The 22477-nt window shown below is 35.1% G+C and overlaps 1 protein-coding gene across 1 annotated transcript in view; it reads left to right on the forward strand.

Moving 5' to 3' along the window:
• LOC136029987 (transmembrane protein 135-like) overlaps window positions 1-22477 on the forward strand; it is a 60966-nt gene that overhangs the window by 15502 nt on the left and 22987 nt on the right. The window contains exons 4-6 of the mRNA XM_065708572.1: window positions 134-288; window positions 3316-3436; window positions 7346-7513. Of these exons, the coding sequence (XP_065564644.1) occupies window positions 134-288; window positions 3316-3436; window positions 7346-7513 (444 nt within the window). The remainder of the gene's footprint in view (window positions 1-133; window positions 289-3315; window positions 3437-7345; window positions 7514-22477) is intronic.

Genomic DNA, 22477 nt, shown 5'->3' on the forward strand with positions numbered 1-22477 from the left:
TCCAAAGTGCTCCTTTTTCTTTGACTTGCTATCCCTAGGCTGAGAAACAATTTTCTAGAATCATGAGTCTATTATTTTAAGAAATATATATGTTTGTATATAGGACTAGCCATAATTATTTGTTTTATTTTAGGCAAGTGAGTCAGTATGGAGGATGCTTGTTGCGCGAGGTATAGTGAAGTCAGTCCGTCATGGTGAAGTTTTGGTCTTTATGTTGACGTTAGCAGCATTGGTGCCGTGGTACAGACGCTGCACCTCCTCACGTGATTCTGTATATTCTTTGTCACGGTACTCTTCTTTCTATCTATATTATTAATAATAACAGCTTAGAAAGTAGAAATAACTTAGAAATAATAAATATATATAATGCACTACCAGCATTTGTGCCGTGGTACAGACACTAGCAGCATTGGTACCGTGGTACAGACGCTGCACCTCCTCGCGTGATTCTGCATATTCTTTGTCCCGGTACTCTTCTTCCTAATATTAATAATAATAGCTTAGAAAGTAGAAATATTTTAGAAATAATAAATATCTATAATGCACTAGCAGCATTGGTACCGTGGTACAGACGCTGCACCTCCTCGCGTGATTCTGCATATTCTTTGTCCCGGTACTCTTCTTCCTAATATTAATAATAATAGCTTAGGAAGTAGAAATAACTTAGAAATAATAAATACCTATAATGCACTATCAGCATTGGTACCGTGGTACAGACGCTGCACCTCCTCGCGTGATTCTGCATATTCCTTGTCCCGGTACTCTTCTTCCTAATATTAATAATAATAGCTTAGAAAGTAGAAATAACTTAGAAATAATAGTTTCATGTAATACACTTGCAGCATTGCTGCCCTGGTGCAGACACTAGCAGCATTGGTGCTGTGGTGCAGACCCTGCACCTCCTCACGTGATTCTGTATATTCTTTGTCACGGTACTCTTCTTTCTATCTATATTATTAATAATAATAGCTTAGAAAGTAGAAATAACTTAGAAATAATAAATATCTATAATGCACTACCAGCATTTGTGCCGTGGTACAGACACTAGCAGGATTGGTACCGTGGTACAGGCGCTGCACCTCCTCGCGTGATTGTGCATATTCTTTGTCCCGGTACTCTTCTTCCTAATATTAATAATAACAGCTTAGAAAGTAGAAATAACTTAGAAATAATAAATATCTATAATGCACTAGCAGCATTGGTACCGTGGTACAGACGCTGCACCTCCTCGCGTGATTCTGCATATTCTTTGTCCCGGTACTCTTCTTCCTAATATTAATAATAATAGCTTAGAAAGTAGAAATAACTTAGAAATAATAGTTTCATGTAATACACTTGCAGCATTGCTGCCCTGGTGCAGACACTAGCAGCATTGGTGCTGTGGTGCAGACGCTGCACCTCCTTGCGTGATTCTGTATATTCTTTATTGCGGTACTCTTCTTCCTATTATTATTAATAATAGCTTAGAAAGTAGAAATAACTTCGAAATAATAAATAATATAATAATAAGTAAATAAATCATGTTTAGTAATCAACAACATCATTAATGTCTTAGAAAAAAAGACTGGAAAATAAGATGCATGATTGTAGACAAAGGGTGATTTTCAGTGCCATCTTCTTTCAAATACTTTCTTGAAGTATGTTATATTTATTGTTAATTATAATGACACACTTTGCAATACTTTTAAGTTATCTACATTTTCTGTGTACAGAACCGCTTAGCTTTATGTTACTAGCCCCGTTTTCTGACTTCTCACACATTTTTTTTTTAGAACATCCAAATACAATCTGCTCTGAGCAGAGGTCTAGGGACTAGGATGAGAGTATCACCTCTATTTAATGTTCTATCTGGCTTCCCTCCGTTTATCCTTTGTCAGGCCGCTATTGAAGTATGTAGGTCCAGTCTGGCATTCAAAATTTTCAAACTAAGCAACAAACTTGAGTCGACCCAAAGCGTTCCCTCAGGGTCGTTAACAAAGACAGCAAAATCCTATAATCCTTCCTCTTTAAAGCTGTATGCATAAGAGAAAGGAGAAATAAAATTTCCTTTTGTTTTGCTAGGTCCTGCTAGGTGTTTGCTAGGTTAGAAGGGATTGTAATAAAGGGTTTAGTTTAGGATTAGGACAAACGATATCTCCTATCCGTTCTTGATCTATTTCCACAAAAATTTTCTTTTTTTTTTTCTGTGGAAATAAAAAAAAAGAATTGTCTTATTCCTATCGATAGACTACCTAAGATTATCACAACAAATGAACAAGTTCTTACAATTTTTTAACGGTTGACTCGTTCAATCCCTAGGTAAAGGTAAAGAATATGGTATTGGACTTCACAGTCCCTACCAGCCATGCTGATATCCGTTTCTTCGCCCTTCAGCCTGAAAGTGCAATGGAGGGTTGGGGGCAAGCCATCCTGTGCTTTCGCACACCCTTCCTGTTTACCTTCCCCAGATTTCTCCAGGTACCCATTTAGAGCTGGGTCGACTCTGGCTGAGCTTATAGAGTCACGCCACTGACCCCTGTCCCAAATCAAATACTTGGGTACACTAGGATTACGATCCCTCGCCCTCTCGGACAAAAGATCCTAAATCCGGCACACCAATCCACTCGGCTAGGACGGCATTTAATCGCTACCTTTCCGAAATTACGGGGTTCTATAATTTTTCAAAATTTTACAATCATTAGAAAAAAAATCGATATGGTACTGCATGGTTTAAGAAATTATCATGAAGGGATATCTAGAGTAATGCCCAAGTTCAAAGCGCGATATTTTTTCTTTAAAAAAAAGACGAAAAATTCAAGTTACGATTTTTTAGTTTTTTATTAATGCTTTTCCTGTACAGGGTCATCTATTCACCAATTTTTTAGACTTGTTCAGAAGAATTTATGAAAGCTATCCCTTAAGCCTCATGTTAGTAAAGTATTTAGTAAGGTAACGTATGGCCTAATAACCCCAAACTTTGGCTTTTTATAACATTATAGAAGTAATTTACCGTAAATACTATGGAGTTGCTTGTTCCTCCAGAATTCTTGTTTGCTTGTATATTTAGATTTGTCACTCATCATTAATTCATATTTTTCCTAGAATCGTGTACAAATGGTTGTTTTTCTCATTAGATAAGATTATTTATATTAAATAAAAACATTGGTTTAAAAACAACAAATTAGATCAATTGGTTACTTTTCTCATTAGATACAATAAAATTCTCCAAAAACTCTCAGTGTACTTCCCAGAGTACAGTGCTATATTGGTTTTCTTTTTTGCAGGATCTTTTGATTAAGTTGTATGGATGTCAATAACCTTTGAATTAAATTTTAGATTCATTATTGGTGGTTCAGAGAGATTTTCAGCTCCCATATACCCTGATCATGGCAACAGGAGATGTACAAAGCATGCTCTTTGTAAACATAAGAATTCTTGCATTTATTATATGCTAGAGGTGTGTATTATATGCTGGAGATATATACAATGTGCGAGAGGTATATTATATCCTAGACGTGTGTATTATAGGATAGCCGTATTTACAATACTCTAGAGGTGTGTATTATGTTCTAGAGTTATGAATAATGTACTAGAGGTGTTTATTAGGTGCTAGATATAGGTTCTAGGTATATATTGTCTGCCAGAGGTATGCACTATATGTGAGAAGTGCGTGTTTTTGGGTAGAGGTATTTATAGTACTCTATAGGTATTTATTATATGCTACAGATATGCATTATACGCTTGGGGTTTATTATGTGCTAGAGATGTTTATAGTACTCTAGAGATATGTATTGAGTTATGTGTAATATGCTAGAGGTGTTTATTAGATGCCAGATGTATTTTTAATACTCTAGAGATATGTATTGTTTGCTATGGACATGTACTATATATTATGAGTACGTTTTATGGGCTAGAAGTATTTATAGTATTCTAGAGGTATGTATTATATGGTTGTTTTGGAGCTTTATCTTTTGGGGCTGTTTTGGGGCTTTATTATGTGCAAAAGGTGTTTATAATACTCTAGAGGAATGTACTGCGTGATAGACATATTTGCGATACCTAAGAGGCATGCAGAGGCATATACTATGCGCTAGTAGTGTGCAGTATGAGCTGGAAGTATAAGTATATATATATATTTATGTATAAAACTGTTTTCAGAACACGGTGAAGGCATATATTTTCCTTTGTTAAATGCTTGAGCTCTGCCGCTCAACCTGGGAATCGTGCTGCAATAGGTGAGACAAAACTTTAGCCCTTGTCTAGAAGCGAACCTTTGTTTAATTATTAATATTTTTAAATTAGATACACATTTAAATGTGTACAAATGTACATTCAAATAACAAATGAAAAACTTTAAAACCGAATTAGTACGCCTCATGAAATGAAATCAATTGGTCTTATTGTCTATTTGGCTGATAAACGCTAATTGTCTAATTATTTAGCTATTTTAATTATTTTATTGTTTTAATTGTTTATTTATTATTTATTTAATTATTAATCTATTTAATTTATTTATTTAAAAATATTTTTTAATGAAAATAATTTATTAATTTAAAATAATTTATTAGTTTATTTAAAAATAATTATTTAAAAAATAATTTATTTAATAATAAATTTAATTTATTATTTATTTAATTATTTAATTATTATTTTTTATTTATTTAATTGTTAATTTATTATTTATTTAATGATCTATTTAATTATTTTAATTATTAGTCTCATTAGATGACTAGCTTTATTTTTAACATATTTTTGCGGAGTGGGGATTACAACAAAAAGCCTGAGAAATCGATGGTTATGAGGTATGTTTAATATGCTTGAGGTTAAGGCATAAATTTCTTATCTTTTTTTAATTGAGAATAGTTCTATCTAACTGTTTAATGTTTTAGTTCTGGGACAACATGAAAGTAAACGGAAAAATGAGACCCTTTTGGACCTTGGTTATGTTTACGCTTACTTGATAATTTAGTGAAATGAATGAATTTTTTGAAGCTTTAGAAGTTCAGAGTGTAGGAATTGGTTGGAAAATCAATAATAGGTAAACGAAGAATTTCTTATATTAGGACTAATTGAAGATAAAGAGGTGATTTATAGGTATAGAGAAAACTGGCCGAGTCGACAGTTTCACTTTCTGGGTAACGTTATTAGTCGGGACTGTGCAGTAGTAATGTAAGATTATATTATGTAAACCACGTGGTATTTTTTATAGTTGAACCAAAGCTTTGACATAATAGGAAGACAATTCTTAGGGCAAATATTAGGGTGCTAGAGCCCACGTTTGTAATTGTGGTCAGGTATGGCTTTGAAACTCGAGTGCTTCAAAAGGTTGAGAAGATAATCTCATCAAACAATAAGCTCTGCGCAAAATGTTATCTGACTCCAAATGTCATTCGTATTTTCAATGCTCTAGAGGTATATATTGTGTGCCAGAGGTATGCACTATATGTGACAGGTGCATGTTTTGGGCTAGAGGTGTTTATATACCTCTATTTGTATACTCGAATGGAGCGGGAGGAGATTGTAGCCAAGCATTTAAGAAAGGAGGAGTTTTAAAGGGGTGGGGAGTAGAGAGGAAGCTTTGATCTATGAATGTTGAGTTCCCCTTCCCAGTGCTTAGATAGGAAGAAGTTGAATATATCACTCGATGTGTTTTTTTGTTCTCTTTATGTATACTAATCGCTTTTAGGTCTTACTTTCTATTGCAAGTTTTATTTGGAGCCCTTAAAGGGGACACTAAAAGGGATACCTTCTGTTTAGTTTTTGTCGCTTACCTTAGACCTGAGATCTAACCTGTGCCTCTAAGGGTACATAGGCATCCAAGAAGAGGTGCCAGTCATCCCTCATTGCTGCGGCCATTCGGGTTGGAACGAGGTTTTGTGATTTATAAGGTCTGCTCGGTAGCTTTGTCATTGGTTGTTTTGGGACGTCCTCTTTTTCTGTTACCGCCTGACTTTTTTCATACGTGGCAGGTTCTGCCATTAGAAGGGGGTTAAAAAATGGGTTAAAAACTTGCAATTCAAAATAAATATTTGCTACATTATAGAAATATATTCCAAAGACATTCATTTGTTACGATTTAATCCTATAAAGTTAACACTTTATAAATCTCATTCTGAAAATACAAACGATTTTCTATACCTTCTTCTTCCATTGGCTTCCTGTCTTAATGAAACCCATCTTTCATTTTTTGCTCACTTCTTCTACTGCTCGGGTTTGATGGCCCTCAAGCAGCTTGGTACTGTGATGAGTTTTCGGCAGTAGTAGTTTAGTAGTTTGGTAGAATATGCTTAATTGATACTTAAATGTTGGCATAAATTTCGTTGTCAAATAAGTTTGATCCAAATGATTTAAATATTAGCTAATCAAAATCGAATAATAGCTAACGGAGCTAAATTACTATACTTTAATATTAACCTAAAAAGTCTTGTAATAACAGTTAAATAAAAGTTAAATGTTAAAATAATTCTTTTGATTAGTTTTTGTTTATTTAAGTAGTATAATCGGGCTTTATTCTTCAAATATTATAGATACGTATTATAATATAGGTACATAATATAGGTACATTCAATATTTCGTAGTCTGATATATTCTATATAGTTTTAATATAGTATTATTATGTTACATAATTAATATAATTAATATGTTCGATATTCTCCCTCTCTCTCTCTCTCTCCCTCTCTTAATCCCTCCCTCCCCCTTTCTCTCTCTCCCTTCACCAGTGCGTATTCTCTTTTAAGATCTATTAAGATTTTAACTTCAGTCGGTTTACTGACAAGTCTTCTGAATTCCATGGTGTATGATTTAGTACTGGGATATACTAATATGAACACAAAGAAAATTTAAGAATGATTAAAATGCTTTGACACTAAAATTGCATAAATGCAGTCTGTTATGGAAAATACGATATTAAATTAGAAGAAACATTCCCTTGAGTCTAAAAGCCTTCGTAAGGACGTAAGACAGATAGCAAAAAACATTAAGCATTCCCTATCTGAGACAAGAATATAGGCATAGTGCGGGAAAATTTATAGTTTTATGTTTGACATATTTTAAGTAGTTTAGATGTAATATCAATATATATTTGATGTTCTCTTTTCCTCTCTCTCTCTCTCTCTCTCTCTCTCTCTGTCTCTCTCTCCTCTCTCTCTCTCCTCTCTCTCTCTCTCTCTCTCTCTCTCTCTCTCTCTCTCTCTCTCTCTCTCTCTCTCTCTCTCTCTCTCTCTCTCCTCCCTCTCTCTCTCCTCTCTCTCTCTCTCTCTCTCTCTCTCTCTCTCTCTCTCTCTCTCTCTCTCTTTCTCTTTCTCTCTCTCCTCACCAGACATGTATGTATATTCTTGTTTAAAAGGGTTTTTTCTTTTTTATGAAGGGCTTTGTGAAGAAGTTCATTGCTGGCTATGGCATTCACGCTGGTTTCAGATTTATTCTTTCATTTGCAAACCTTCTGCGGAATCCTAGACTAATAACAAAAATTGTTTCCAATATGGACAATGTCAAATTTGGGCTGTTTGTTGGTGGAATTTCCGGCATTGTTCGGGTAAGTTATTAATAAGCAGTTTTAACTGTGATATTTTTATTAGTCGACCTTTTATGCTTTTTGAAATGAAAGTTATAATGGACTCTTGGGTTATGAATAGAATAGTACATTTGTACAAATTCTTTCTTATAAGGTGCGTGGTGCCGATTAGAAATGGTGTTGTAAACTGGCTATCAATTAAAAAAAAAGAAATTATTTAGTAGTATTTTATTTGGTGTATTTTTTGCCTGCCCTTCTGAAAAGTTTCCTGCTGAAAGAGAGAAAAGTTTCTCCCTCTCTCTTTCTCTCTCCAAAAATAAATAAATAATAGTGTAAATTTAACAAGGAAATAAAAAAGTGAAATCAAAATAAAACAAAAGCAAAGCAAACAAAATAAAATTGCAAAACAAAGATAAAGGAAGATTCCATGTAAATTCCAAATAAAAAGGAGGGGGTTTGCCCTTTATGCTAAAGAAAACTTTAGCATAAAGAGCGAAGTATTGACGGGAGTGCGAACCCCTTCATATATGTAATAATTTTCTTTTCGTTTTAAGTTATAATATTGCTCCTTACTTTCAGTTGAAAAAATTGTTTTTTTAATGTAATTTCTGATTGTTTTTATATAATGCTGGGAAATGCGGTGGCCATTTTATGGAAAATTCACTTCTCCCTTGGAAAAATCCTCGATGAAAAGATACTCCCACTTAACCCCCTCCCCAACGCGAAAAAAAATCCCCCGTGAAAACCTTTGTAGACTTCGTAATAACCAATACTATATGTAAACAATGGGCAAAGTTCAGAACTTTCAGCCCTTCCTCCAGGGACTGTGGGGGATTAAGTCATCCTTAAAGACATAGTTATCAAATTTTTCGACTATGCTGAACAAAATGGCTATCTCAAAATTTTGATCGGGTGACTTAGGGAAAAATGAGCGTGGGAGGGGACCAAGGTGTCCTCCAGTTTTTTTGGTTTCTTAAAAAGGGCACTAGAACTTTAATTACCTTTTGAATGTGCCCACTTGCGATATTCTAGGAGCACTGGGTCGATACGATCACCCCTGGGAAAAAACAAACAAAGAAAACAAAAATCAAATAAACACGCATCCGTGATCTTTCTTTTGGCAAAAATAAAAATTTCCACATTTTTGAAGAAAGGAGCTTGAGACATCTACAGTAGGGTTCTCTGGTAAGCTGAGTCTGATGGTGTCATTTTCATTAAGATTCTAGGACTTTTAGGGGGCTATTTCCCCCTTTGTAAAAAATAAAGCAAATTTTCTCAGGCTTGTAACTTTCTCCAGGTAAAACTAAACTTGATGACTTTTATATTTATATATTATATTATATATAACTTATATATTTGAAATCAGCATAAAAATTCGATTCTTTTGATCTATCTATTGGTATCACAATTGCTTTAGAGTTTCGGTTACTATTGGGCCGGGTCGCTCCTTACTTATAGTTCGTTACCACAAAACTGTTTGACTGGAAATGGAAATGGAAAATTAATGAGAGGGAAAACTCAGGTTTGTGTTTGAGAATAATCAAAATAATCAGCACCATCTAGCATACCTCCTAGCAGAACTTTATTTTGCCTCTGTGAAAGACAAAAAACCACCTCCTTATTGCGTTACCTTGCCATACCATAAATCTGATTATAAAAGATATCAGCCTTACTTGTTTGATTTATTTTTTGCTTCTACTTTTGACTTACTTTGGATTGAAACTAAAATACCTTCAAAAGGGCGCAATAGGTACGTATATTCACTTATTTTTAAAACTAGCCTATGATCTACTTACTGACTTAGCTATAATTATTTTATGATCTTAAAAAGAGTTTAAGGTTTATGTTCCTTCTAAAAGAAGCAATTTTACGACAAGCCTGCAGTTGTAACTTGCACGAAAAAGACAAGATGCTTATATCATTAGATTTATTAGTCTCAAGTTTTTCCTGGGGGTGAGAACCATGAAAGGGAGCAGAAAAAGGCCTAGTAAAGTTTTGAAGATTCTCAGTAGTTTTCCTGAAAGAAATGTTTTTTCCTCATATTGTAAATGGTGCCAAGACAAAACTATTCCAGCTGAAAAAATAAAGTTTATAAAACAAATTTTATATCGTTCTCCCAAAAGCAATTAATTATTTCACTTAGAACTGGAGAGCAAAATTCTGTATCTCTTCTAGATTTCGTGGAAATAATTGTAGAAAAGTCGATCTTGAATTCCAAATTCCAGACTTTTGGGCAGTTTTCTATAATTTGTATTTTGATGAATTTTGTATTTTGATTGAGTAATACTGTGAAAACTATTACTCATTTCTCTTAGAACTGGAGAGCAAAATTTTGTATCTCTTCTAGATTTCTTGGAAATAATTCTGGAAAAGTCGATCTTGAATTCCAAATTCCAAACTTTTGGGCAGTTTTCTATAATTTGTGTTTTAATGAATTTTGTATTTTGATTGAGTAATACTATGGAAGCTATTACTCATTTCTCTTAGAACTGGAGAGCAAAATTCTGTATCTCCTCTAGATTTCTTGGAAATAATTCTAGGAAAAGTCGATCTTGAATTCCTTGTTTCTCCATTCTAGGAAAAGTCGATCTTAAATTTTGTCCCAATTCATTAAGAATGATCCCTGAATCACAAAAGTCGTAGAATAAATAGTTGAAATTGCTAAAAATACTTTAGCGTAAAGAGCGAGGTATTATGAGGAGGTGAGCCCCTCATATGCGTAACAATTTCTGTTCGTTTTAAGTTTTAATGCTGCTCCTTACTTCCACTTGAAAAAACTTTTTCATATCTCTTTTGTCATTGTTTTTTTTTTTTTAAATAATGCTAGAAAATCCTGCGCTCTCTTTATGGAAATTTTCTTCCCCAATGACAAATTCCTCGATGGAAAGTTCCCCCAACGTATCCCCTCTTCTCAGCCCCTCCCTTCAACCAAAAAATCCCCCTGAAAACCTCTGTTAACTTCCCAATAACCATTACTTTGTGTAAGCACTGGTCAAAGTTTGTAACTTGTAGCCCCTCCCACGGGCACTGTGGGGGAGTAAGTCGTCTTCAAAGACATAGTTATAAGGTTTTTCGACTACGCTGAATAAAATGGCTATCTCAGAATTTTGATCCGTTGACTTTGGGAAAATAATTATCGTGGGATAAGAGGGATAATGGGATAAGGAGGGCCTAGGTGCCCTCCAATTTTTTCGGTCACTTAAAAAGGGCACTAGAACTTTTCATTTCCGTTAGAATGAGCCCTCTTGCAAGATTCTATGACCACTGTGTCGATACGATCACCCCTGGAAAAAAAAACAACAAAAAAACAAGCAAACAAACAAACAAACACGCATCCGTGATCTGCCTTCTGGCAAAAAATACAAAATTCCACATACGCTGAATCTGATGGTGTGATTTTCGTTAAGATTCTATGACTTTTAGGGGGCGTTTCCCCCTGTTTTATAAAATAAGGCAAATTTTCTCAGGCTCTTAACTTTTGATGGGTAAGATTAAACTTGATGAAACTTATATAGTTAAAGTCAGTATTAAAATGCAATTCTTTTGGTGTAGCTATTGGTATCAAAATTCCATTTTTAGAGTTTTGGTTACTATTGAGCCGGGTCTCTCCTTTCTACAGTTCGTTATCACGAACTGTTTGATGATCTGCTTTTTTCTTTGCCATCGACAACTGACAAAATCAGCAAAATCTAAGTCTAAGAAAGCTTTACTTCCCCATTTGATTCCATGCTCTCCCGTGACTTTTGTTGAGTTCCTTAGGATAAACTTCGCCAAAATGATCCATAAAAGCGAGAATACATTATAACACAGCTTAGCTCTTGATGGACGTTTTTGAATTAATGCATGTTTTCATCTTGGCTCTCCGCACATAAATAATTAAAACGAAATTTGCATATTAATTAATTGGAATATTTTGAGAAAAAAGGAGCGAGGGAGGAGGCCTAGTTGCCCTCCGATTTTTTGATTACTTAAAGAAGCAACTAGAACTTTTAATTTTTTACAAACATTTTCATTGGTAAAAAATATGCGTAACTAACGAATTAACTTACGTAACGATCTTCTATATTCGTATGTTCGTATTGCGTATATGAGGGGGGTTCAACCCTCGTCGATACCACGCTCTTTATAAATTTTGTCCCAATTCTTTAAGAATGACGACCTCTGAATCACAAAGGCCGTAGAATAAATAGTTGAAGTTGCTAAAAATACTTTAGCGTAAATCAATCAGCAGATATAATAGGCATTACAACAAACTAGAACCAGTCAAGTGCCGTACGAACAGATTCGCAAACTCCTTTGTACCATATTTTGTAAGAGCATTTAACAAGTGTTAATTGTAATTTTGCGATTGTAAAAATAGCATAATTTAGCGTTCATTTTTGAGTGCTACGATAGCTATTTAAATAAACGAATACGATTACGATTACGAATACGAATAATATAAATCGGAGAAACCATAAACAAATCAATTTGATAAAAATCATAAGTAATACTTCAATAAATCACGTATATTATAAGTATAGTACAAGAGTGTCACCTTTGCCCTCCCAAAAGTTTGTTTTAGCCTTACTACTGTCATCTGCAGCAGTTCACTGCTGATAATCAAACAGTTAGTGGTAACGAACTGTAGTAAGGAGTGACCCGGCTCAATAGGGCGCAGGATTTTCTAACATTATTAAAAAAACAAAACAATGAGAAAATAAATGCAAAATTCTTTTTTCAACTGGAAGTAATGATCAACATTAAAACTTAAAACGAACATAAAATATTACGTATATAAGGGGTTTTATCTCCTCCACAATACCTTGCTTTTTACGCTAAAGTATTTTTAGTAATTTCACCTCTCCATATGTCAACCTCCCCAGAGTCCTCAGGGTATATAATCCGTCCATTATAATAAAAAATTATAAACACAAATTACGCTTGAGAATTCCTTGTACCGTGAGGGATCGAACCAGAGAACTCTCGCACACAAAGACTCGGCTGCTTCCACTACGCCGGTACAAGGTGGTTGATTACGTCATTTTGGGATATTATGATGTAAACTTGTTGTAAATATAGTGTAAATATGTATGATTTTGCTCTTGTATTTAGTGGAGGTCTGATTCATTTTGCTTCTCACCTTTGTACCGCGTTAAGCCAGTAAAAAGAAGTAGGCCTATCCATAAATTAACTCTAGTATGGAGGGGCTAGGAAGCTAAGATGAAAAAAGTTGTTATGGAGGGAATTCTCTTGCCTTTCTTGTTTTTTCAACTATGCTGGGATTGGCAGTCCTCCAATCAAGGTTAATAGTGTCTTAGACCACGGTGCCCTGCTTTTAATAAATTAATTTTGAAATGCTTTTCTGCAAAAACCATTTTATGGTTTTTCTTCCGACATCCCTTCTCTCTCTCTCTCTCTGCCAGGCCAATCTTCCATCCACCTGTTGCACCCCGCTAATACCCAATCAACCATTGCTCTCTACCACCACCCCTAATCAACTATCCCTCCCTAGCAACCGACAAAAAATCAAAATTCAACCATTAATATCAATGTTATAGTCATTCAAAAATTTAAAATTATGTTTGGTTTCAAAAAAGTGCGTGGTAACGAACTGTAGTAAGGAGCGACCCGGCTCAACTGTAACCAAAACTCAAAAAAATGGAATTTTGATACCAATAGCTACATCAAAAGAATCGCATTTTAATGCTGACTTTAAATATATAAGTTTCATCAAGTTTAGTCTTACCAATCAAAAGTTACGAGCCTGAGAAAATTTGCGTTATTTCAGAAAATAGGGGGAAACACCCCCTAAAAGTCATAGAATCTTAACGAAAATTACACCATCAGATTCAGCGTATCAGAGAACCCTACTATAGAAGTTTCAAGCTCCTATCTACAGAAATGTGGAATTTTGTACTTTTTGCCAGAAGGCAGATCACGGATGCGTGTTTATTTTTTTTATTTTTTTTTTTTTCAGGTGTGATCGTATCGACCCAGTTGTCTTAGAATGTTGCGAAAGGGCTCATTCTAACGGAAATGAAAAGTTCTAGTGCCCTTTTTAAGTGACCAAAAAAATTGGAGGGCATCTAGGCCCCCCTCTCACGCTAATTATTTTCCCAAAGTCAACGGATAAAAATTCTGAGATAGCCATTTTATTTAGCGCAGTCGAAAAATCTTATAGCTATGTCTTTGGGGACGACTTACTCCCCCACAGTCCCCTTGGGAGGGGCTACAAGTTACAAACTTTGACCAATGCTTACATATAGTAATGGTTATTGGGAAGTGTACAGGCGTTTTCAGGAGAATTTTTTGGTTGGGGGAGGGGTTGAGAAGAGGGGGATATGCTGGAGGAACTTTCCATCGAGGAATTTGTCATGGGGGAAGAAAATTTCCGTGAAGTGAGGGCAGGATATACTAGCATTATTTAAAAAAAAGACATTGAAAAAATAAATATGAAAAAGTTTTTTCAGCTGGAAGTAAGGAGCAGCATTAAAATTTAAAACGAACAAAAATATTACCCATATGAGGGGCTCACCTCCTCCTAATACCTTGCTCTTTACGCTAAAGTATTTTTAGTAATGTCATTCTACGGCTATTTATTCTACGGCTTTTGTGATTCAGAGGTCATTCTTAATGAATTGGGACAAAATTTAAGATTTAGTGTAAAGAGAGAGGTAGTGACGAGGGGGAGAGCCCTCTCATATATGTAATAAAAACATGAGAATTAAAAGTTCTTTACGTAAGCTAATTTATAAGTTACGTATATCTTTTACTAATAAAAAGATTCGTAAAAATTAAAAGTTCTAGTTGCCTTTTTAATTAACCGAAAAATTGGAGGGCAAATAGGCTTCCTCCCTCGCTCTTTTTTTCTCAAAATCATTCGATCAAAATTATGAGAAAGCCATTTAGCCAAAAAAAAATAAATATGCAAATTTCGTTTTAATTATTCCTCTGTGGAGAGCCAAAATCATAACATGCATTGATTCAAAAACGTTCAAAAATTAAATTAAAAAAAAAAGTTTTTTCAACTGAAAGTAAGGAGCGACATTAAAACTTAAAACGAACAGAAATTACTTCGTATGTGAAAGGGACTGCTTCTCATCAACGCCCCGCTCTTTACGCTAAACTTTTTTACTGTTTTAAAAAGAAGAGTTGAGAGAAAGAGTCAAACTTTAGCGTAAAGAGCGGGGCGTTGATGAGGAAGCAGTCCCTTTCATATATGAAGTAATTTCTGTTCGTTTTAAGTTTTAATGTCGCTCCTTACTTTCAATTGAAAAAACTTGTTTGTTTTTTATTTAATTCTGTAAAGAGCAAATGACGCGATAGTCTCTAATAGGCGAAAGAGTGGTAGTAGCCATACTTGTGTTAACTATAATTACTATTCGTTTTAAGTTTAACTTGAATATTCAATTATATATTTATTTATTTTTTATATACTTATTTCTTATAGATTTATTTATGTATTTTATTCATATATGCCAATATTTGGTATCCTTATGCTTGATACGATTATTCATTTAAATTTCTGTTTGTTTTGAGTTACATATACACAGATACTTAAGGAGGAATCACAACGGAAAATTCGTTTTAAGTTTAACTTGAATATTCAATTATATATTTATTTATTTTTATGTACTTATTTCTTATAGATTTATTTGTGTATTTTACTCATGTATGCCAATACTTGGTATCCTTATGTTTGATACGATTATTCATTTAAATTTCTGATTGTTTTGAGTTACATATACACAGAAACTTAAGGAGGAATCACAACGGAAAACCTACTGGTCTCGACTGACTTCAAGAATTCTGCCCGAAGCTTATTAAGAGCTGCAATGGGGTTGATAATGCCGAGTTGGTGCAGCACTGATGAATTCTTTGTCTACAATTGTAAATTAAGAAGAAACTTATTATACTTAAGAAAAATCTGAGCTCAGCTTACAGAAAAATAGTCTAAAATGTTTACATAGCTGAAATATGTTGTGTAATCAAAGCATTGTACAGGCGGCCTCAAATCTGTTGGTCATATATCTTTTTTGTCGATGGCAGAGCCCCATATTCTTTCCTCGCCTTTTTGCCAAAATTACTTATCTGCAGGGCATGCATAAGAACCATAATCGACCTAATGGTGATAGAAGTTCCCCCCAGGTAAGTCCCAAAGGAAAATTTCCCTGTAAAATACCCCTTGCGGAAAATTCCCCCGAGTAAAATTTCCGCCCGTCAAATTCCCTAACTGCTGAAAAGTTCCCCGTGGTATATCCCCCGTAACATTCTCTTTACATGTAAAGCTGTACGTCCAAGGAAAGAGAAATAAACAGATTTCTGTATATGAGTCCATGGAAATTCCTCCCAAAAAATTTCCTCCCTTGAAAATCTCCCCTTCCCCCCGCAGAAAATGTCCGCTAAAAATGTCCGTGTATTTTCTCAATAACAAATACTACATGTAGACAATTGGGAAATTGCAAAATACCCTTTCCCTAAGGCCAGCGGTAGTGTATGCCAACCCCAGATGTATATTTATTGGGCCAGGCCCCTCGATTATGCTTAACCAAATGACTACTTCAATTGGATGTATTTTGGGAAAGGTGGAGTTGGTTGTGGGTTGTTCGCCCTCCTATCTGTTGGTCTCATAAAAGGGCATTGAAACTTGTAATTATTAATAATAAGCAGTTTTAATTGTGATGTTTTTATTAGTCGACCTTTTATGCTTTTTTGAAATGAAAGTTATAATGGACTCTTTGGTTATGAATAGAATAGTACATTTGCACAAATTCTTTCTTATAAGGTGCGTGGTGCCGATTAGAAATGGTGTTGTAAACTGGCTATCAATTAAAAAAAAAAAGAAATTATTTAGTAGTATTTTATTTGGTGTATTTTTTGCCTGCCCTTCTGAAAAGTTTCCTGCTGAGAGAGAGAAAATTTTCTCCCTCTCTCTTTCTCTCTCCAAAAATAAATAAATAATAGTGTAAATTTAACAAGGAAATAAAAAAAGTGAAATCAAAATAAAACAAAAGCAAAGCAAACAAAATAAAATTGCAAAACAAAGATAAAGGAAGATTCCATGTAAATTCCAAATAAAAAGGAGGGGGTTTGCCCTTTATGCTAATGTAAAGGCTCCTCTTCTCCTCTTCTCTCTCTGCGTTCTCTTCTTTGGAACATTACGGTAGCGTTGGCCTACAGTATAGGGTTCGACCGGTGGAGGATATCTAGTATCTCTAACTCTCATAAAGTGTAATAAAAATGTTTATTTATACATATAATACAACGTTGAGGACAGAATCCGAATCTCGACTGACTCGGCTAATTTGCAACTCTAACTTATATTTTATAAAACACGGAACATGGTACAGGAAACTGACATCCCTAAATAATCAGTTTACTTAGAATTTGAAATATTAATAGTTTAACCAGAATATGAATATTTGACAGAAACACGGAAAATCCCACTTCCGCTTTTCCGCTGTTTACAGATTTTCGCCCGGGTTTTCAAAATCATTTTTTTTTTTTTCAAAAAAAAATAAAAATGATTTTCGATCCTCAAACAAAGGTACACTTAATAAGAACACACACAAATTAAACTACTGATACTAAAACTGAACAATAAGACGCAAGAAAATATTGTTCCAATTGACACTTTTAACTTTCATCGCACTTTATATTGTCACGCTAAGTTCGCATTAAATTCGCATATCTACACCTAGTAGAAAAAATTTGTAGAAAAACATTTGAACGTAACAAAAAAAACCTTGTGTTTGTCTTCATGAAGATTAACTTGAAGATTTTTACCAAAGCCTTAATTTTTTTTTTTCAAAAATTATTCAGTTCTTTTACTATTCATAATATATCAAAATGAAGTTAATACGCCGTTTGAGAAAAGTCGCTACAATGCTTTCCTTCACCACATTTATTTTTCTATTATTCCTATTTGAAAGGAAGTGTTTCTTCTGTCTTATTAATCATCACGAATTCTATCTACATCCTTCCCTCTATCTACCTGTCTATATCAATCACTTACTAGTCTCTATATTAGCCCTACTCTATTTATCTCTTAGTACTCTCTATAATAGCCTGGAGGCCTATTGCTTCTTTTCCTGTTACTTCTCCTAAAACTACTTGACTCTCCACTCGATCCTACTTCAACCTCTATCTCCCCTTTATCTAACTCTAAACTAGCCTGACTATGCTCTATTTGAATCTCCTGTTGTTCACTAGAAATGGAGCTATCCTCCCTTATCCCTGAAGTTACTGCTGGAGTCTCCACTGGACGCTGGTATACAGATGATCTTGAATCAACTCTACTAAGTCCACGATTCTCTAACTCTAATTCTACCATTTTTGATTCCTCTGACATTAATGTACTTGTTATTATTGGTTGGTCAAGACAATTTTGAACTACCAAAAGTTTCTGAACCGGACGTTGACGTAAGCTATAACCATTGCTACTTTGTTCTTTGTCTTTAGATTTTAATCTACTAGCGACACTATTAGGGTTTTTGATCATATCTATTTTCTCTTGAAACATAGGATTCAAACGTAAGAAAGTTTCTGAATCCTTTACAGGCTTTATTAGACGACCGTTTACTGTTCTTCTTACAAATTTCCCCGAAAGTTCTTGTACCAGGAATAGGGAATCTTAATATTTTTAAAATTATATAGGGTCCACGAAATTTAAGCTTTAAACCCTTGATTTCCTTTGGATTCTGAGCTTTATCTTGGACATAAACTAAGTCCCCTTCTCTCGAAACTGGTAATTCTACAGCATTTTTATTATATTGTGCTCTTTGAGATTTTTTCTGTTTTCCTATTTGTTCATCACAAATCCTATAGATCGTGAACAAATTTCTAACTAGATTAATCATATAATCCTCATAACTATCAAAATAATCAATTGAAGGCAGTGACAATTGAATATCTAAAAATGAAAGAGGCTGCCTACCAAAAACTATGTGATGTGGTGAATATTTAGTTGTGGAAGAAATAGTAGAATTCTTCTGCAACAACATATTTATGCTATGACAAAAGTAGGTATTATAAAACCCGGTAGAAGTGAATATTGTTGCCCTATATTTGTTATTGCAAAAATCTCAGAGGGAAAAATACCCCCTAAGCATGAGTGGACTATGGAAAATACGAGGGTTATCTATGATTGTCGGGAAATTAATAAACTAGTCAAAGACAGTGCTTGGCCTATTAGGAGGATCCAGGATGTGCTGAACCAACTTAGTTCAAAGAGGAATTTTAGTATTCTTGATTTAAAACATGCCTTTTTCAATGTACCATTGGCGGAGGAAAGCCAAACAGTATTACTCGTTTAGCGGACCGGATGGTGTACAATATGTGTATCGTAAACTACCCCAAGGTAGCAATGTGAGCCCTAAAGCGTTTTGTCAATGGGCTTCAGTTTTATTTCAGTCAGAGATTTTTTATTCTATTATTTCGATGTACATTGATGATTTGGTTGTGGCATCCAAGGGAGACGAATGTGAGCATCTTCGGGATTTAGAAAAGGTCTTTTCCAGATTATTTGAGTGTGATGTGAAGATAGGAATAAAGAAATGCAAGTTCTTTGTAGAGAATTTTGAACTGCTAGGTTTCTCTGTTTCTTCTCGAGGAATTTCACCCTTGGCTAATAAGCTTGACAGTATCCAAAAGATAAGAAGACCTCGTAATGTCAGTGAGTTACGTAGCTTTATTGGCTTGGTCAACTGGTATAGAATATTTCACTTGAATTTCGGAGAGTTAATTTACCCTTTAAATAAGCTTTTGAGGAAAGGAATTCCATTTGAATGGGGCCCTGATCAGGAAGAAAGTTTTTTAAAGCTAAAACGAGAATTGAGCAATCCAGAAACAATATTTTTGTCATTCCCGGACTACTCAAAAGTCTTTTATATTGCAGTCGACACAAGTTCAATTGCTTGCGGAGCATTACTCATGCAAAAAGATGGTCTTGGTCGATTTAGACTAGTATCAACTTTCAGTAAAGTTCTTTCTTTAAACTTTGGAAAAATGGATAACATGTCAAGAGAATTGTATGGTGTTGTCCAAGCAGTTAAGTGCTTTGAGTATTATATTTGGGGTAGAGAGACACATCTCTTAGTCGATTGTAAAGCTTTAACTTACTTAAGAAGGTCTAAAGATCACTCCTCTAAGCTATATAGAATAGCTTTAATCCTAGACAATGAGTTATTCCATTGGTCACATTTGCCTGGAAAGTATGACCCTGCAGATTTACTATCCCGTCCTGAGATAGTTGAAGAATGTCGCCCACTAAATTTCACAGAAGAAGAAGCAGAATTCGTAGCAGCTGGTGCTGGCGTTGAAATAGACTATTTAGGGTTGGAATTGCCAGAGGTAGCAAAACTTCAAAGAAAAGACCCCGAATTACAAAAAGTCATCAAGTACCTTGAATCTATGACTGATAATTTATTAGGCACTGACGTAGTGAGGCGTTGTGTCGAGAGAGATGAGGCTGGTGAAGGGGCGGACTGCGGTCGACCGAAGGACCAGGAGTTAGCGGCTGACATGGCGGAAAGGAGTTCCGTACATGGGATATTAACAGCCGATAGGGCGAAAAAGAGTTCCGTACCTGAGGAGTTAGCGGCTGACATGGCGGAAAGGAGTTCCGTACATGGGATATTAACAGCCGATAGGCCGGAAAAGAGTTCCGTACCTGAAGAGTTAGCGGCTGACATGGCGGAAAGGAGTTCCGTACATGGGATATTAACAGCCGATAGGGCGGAAAAGAGTTCCGTACCTGAGGAGTTAGCGGCTGATATGGCGGAAAGGAGTTCCGTACATGGGATATTAACAGCCGATAGGGCGGAAAAGAGTTCCGTGCCTGGGAAAATAATAGATAATAATTTCGCGTCTTGGCTGTTAAATATTTTTGACGGTCTTTTTCTAAATGAAGGTGTTCTTTATTGTTATCCGTTAGGAGGTGTTGGTAAGGACAATGGGATCCCTAGAACAGCTAAATTAGTTCTGCCAGGTGTCCTAGTAGACTCGGCAATAAAACTGGCTCATGATCACTTACTCATTGGTGGTCACATGTCTATGGAGAAGACGTTAGACCGAGTGAGCCGTACCTTTATATTTGAGAGAATGAACACAAAAGTTCGAAGGTATTGCGAAAACTGTAACTTGTGCTTGCGTAGAAATAAAATGCATCAGAATATCAAACCTATGTTAGGAAATAATGAAGAGCCAAAATACCCATTCCGTGTGTTTTCGGTAGACTCTGCTGGTCCCATGGGGGGTGCAGTAGGTGGACCTACTGAAAACGGAAATTTTCATATTTTAGTTGGAGTTGACCATTTTTCAAAATTTTGTATCCTGAAAGCCGTACCAAGAATTACAGCGGAGACTATGTGTAACTTCCTTTGCGAGTCAGTGATAGCATACTTTGGTCTTTTTGAAGTTTTGATCACTGATTCCCATCAGTCTTTCCGTTCAAATCTCATTTCACAGATGTGTGCAAAATTGAAAATTAAGCATCATTTTTCGTCGAGTTATAATCCTCAGTCAAATGGGTTATGTGAGAACCGTGTCAAGGTAGCGAAATCTGTATTAAAAGCTCATTGTCAGGATCATCCCAATTCGTGGGATACTTATTTGCCTTTTGTTCAGAATGTACTGAATTCTACTATTTCTTCCCAGCTGTCTTTCCTGGTAGGTACGCCTGTGTCATTTCTTTTTCAAGTTCCTCTAAATTTCTAATATTTGAGGAATCTCTATCTTAAAAAAAATTAAGTAGTGGCCCTGTTACTCTAAGCGGTACTGCATCTATTACTTGCGAGTCGGACCAGCCAAGCAGCGTTTTAACCCTTCTCAATTGGCTAAAAAAAGGTTTTATAAATTTTGCATTGTCTAGAACTGGAATATTTCCCAGGGGATCCATTACTGACCCAATTACTCTTTGATTCATATTATCCTTGTTGCCGTTACTCTCGATAGGTGTATCAGTTATATTATTCCCCGAAATATCTCCCATAATTACACTGGCACTTTCTTTGGCCATTAAATTACCCAAAGTTGTCAAAAATTTTATGACTGAAGTGGGATTATAATCCCGACTTGAAGAATCCAAATTCAAAGGGGGTTTTAAACCTTTACTTTTTATTTCGTTCAAAAAGGATGAAGCAATATCTCTATCAAATTCAGGGTCTGAAGGATCTAAAATTGGAATTGCGCTCATTTCAAAAGAAAAGTAATTAAAAGAAATTAAGTCAAAGCTGCAAAAACAAGGCAAAATTGTTACTAAACACTCCTAACAGATTTCCTACTCGCGTGCGAACTTAAAATGCATGACTTACAATCGTAAATTGCTCTTCACGTCCTTCACTTCTTTTTCTAAAACTGGAATCTGGAGCGGGAACCTGGAACTTGAAACTGGAATCTTTGACGATGCAAACAGCAACAATTCTTTACTTCCGAAGTCAAATAATGAAAAGTTTCTTAGCATATATCAATAACACAATTGTGCACGAACCAAAACAGCTTTCAGCGCATAGTCTCTACGCCACAATTCAGCACAATCACAGCTGATAAAGATGAATTTTACCAAAATTGGAAGGTAAAGAAACTTGCGATGGGAATCTAGAGGATGATAATAACTCTAATCCTCTCCGGCGAAAACCGCTGCCACCACTTTGTAAAGGCTCCTCTTCTCTCTCTGCGTTCTCTTCTTTAGAACATTACGGTAGCGTTGGCCTACAGTATAGGGTTCGACCGGTGGAGGATATCTAGTATCTCTAACTCTCATAAAGTGTAATAAAAATGTTTATTTATACATATAATACAACGTTGAGGACAGAATCCGAATCTCGACTGACTCGGCTAATTTGCAACTCTAACTTATATTTTATAAAACACGGAACATGGTACAGGAAACTGACATCCCTAAATAATCAGTTTACTTAGAACTTGAAATATTAATAATTTAACCAGAATATGAATATTTGACAGAAACACGGAAAATCCCACTTCCGCTTTTCCGCTTCCGCA

Source organism: Artemia franciscana, chromosome 8 (genome assembly GCF_032884065.1).
Source record: "Artemia franciscana chromosome 8, ASM3288406v1, whole genome shotgun sequence".
Taxonomy (NCBI): domain Eukaryota; kingdom Metazoa; phylum Arthropoda; class Branchiopoda; order Anostraca; family Artemiidae; genus Artemia; species Artemia franciscana.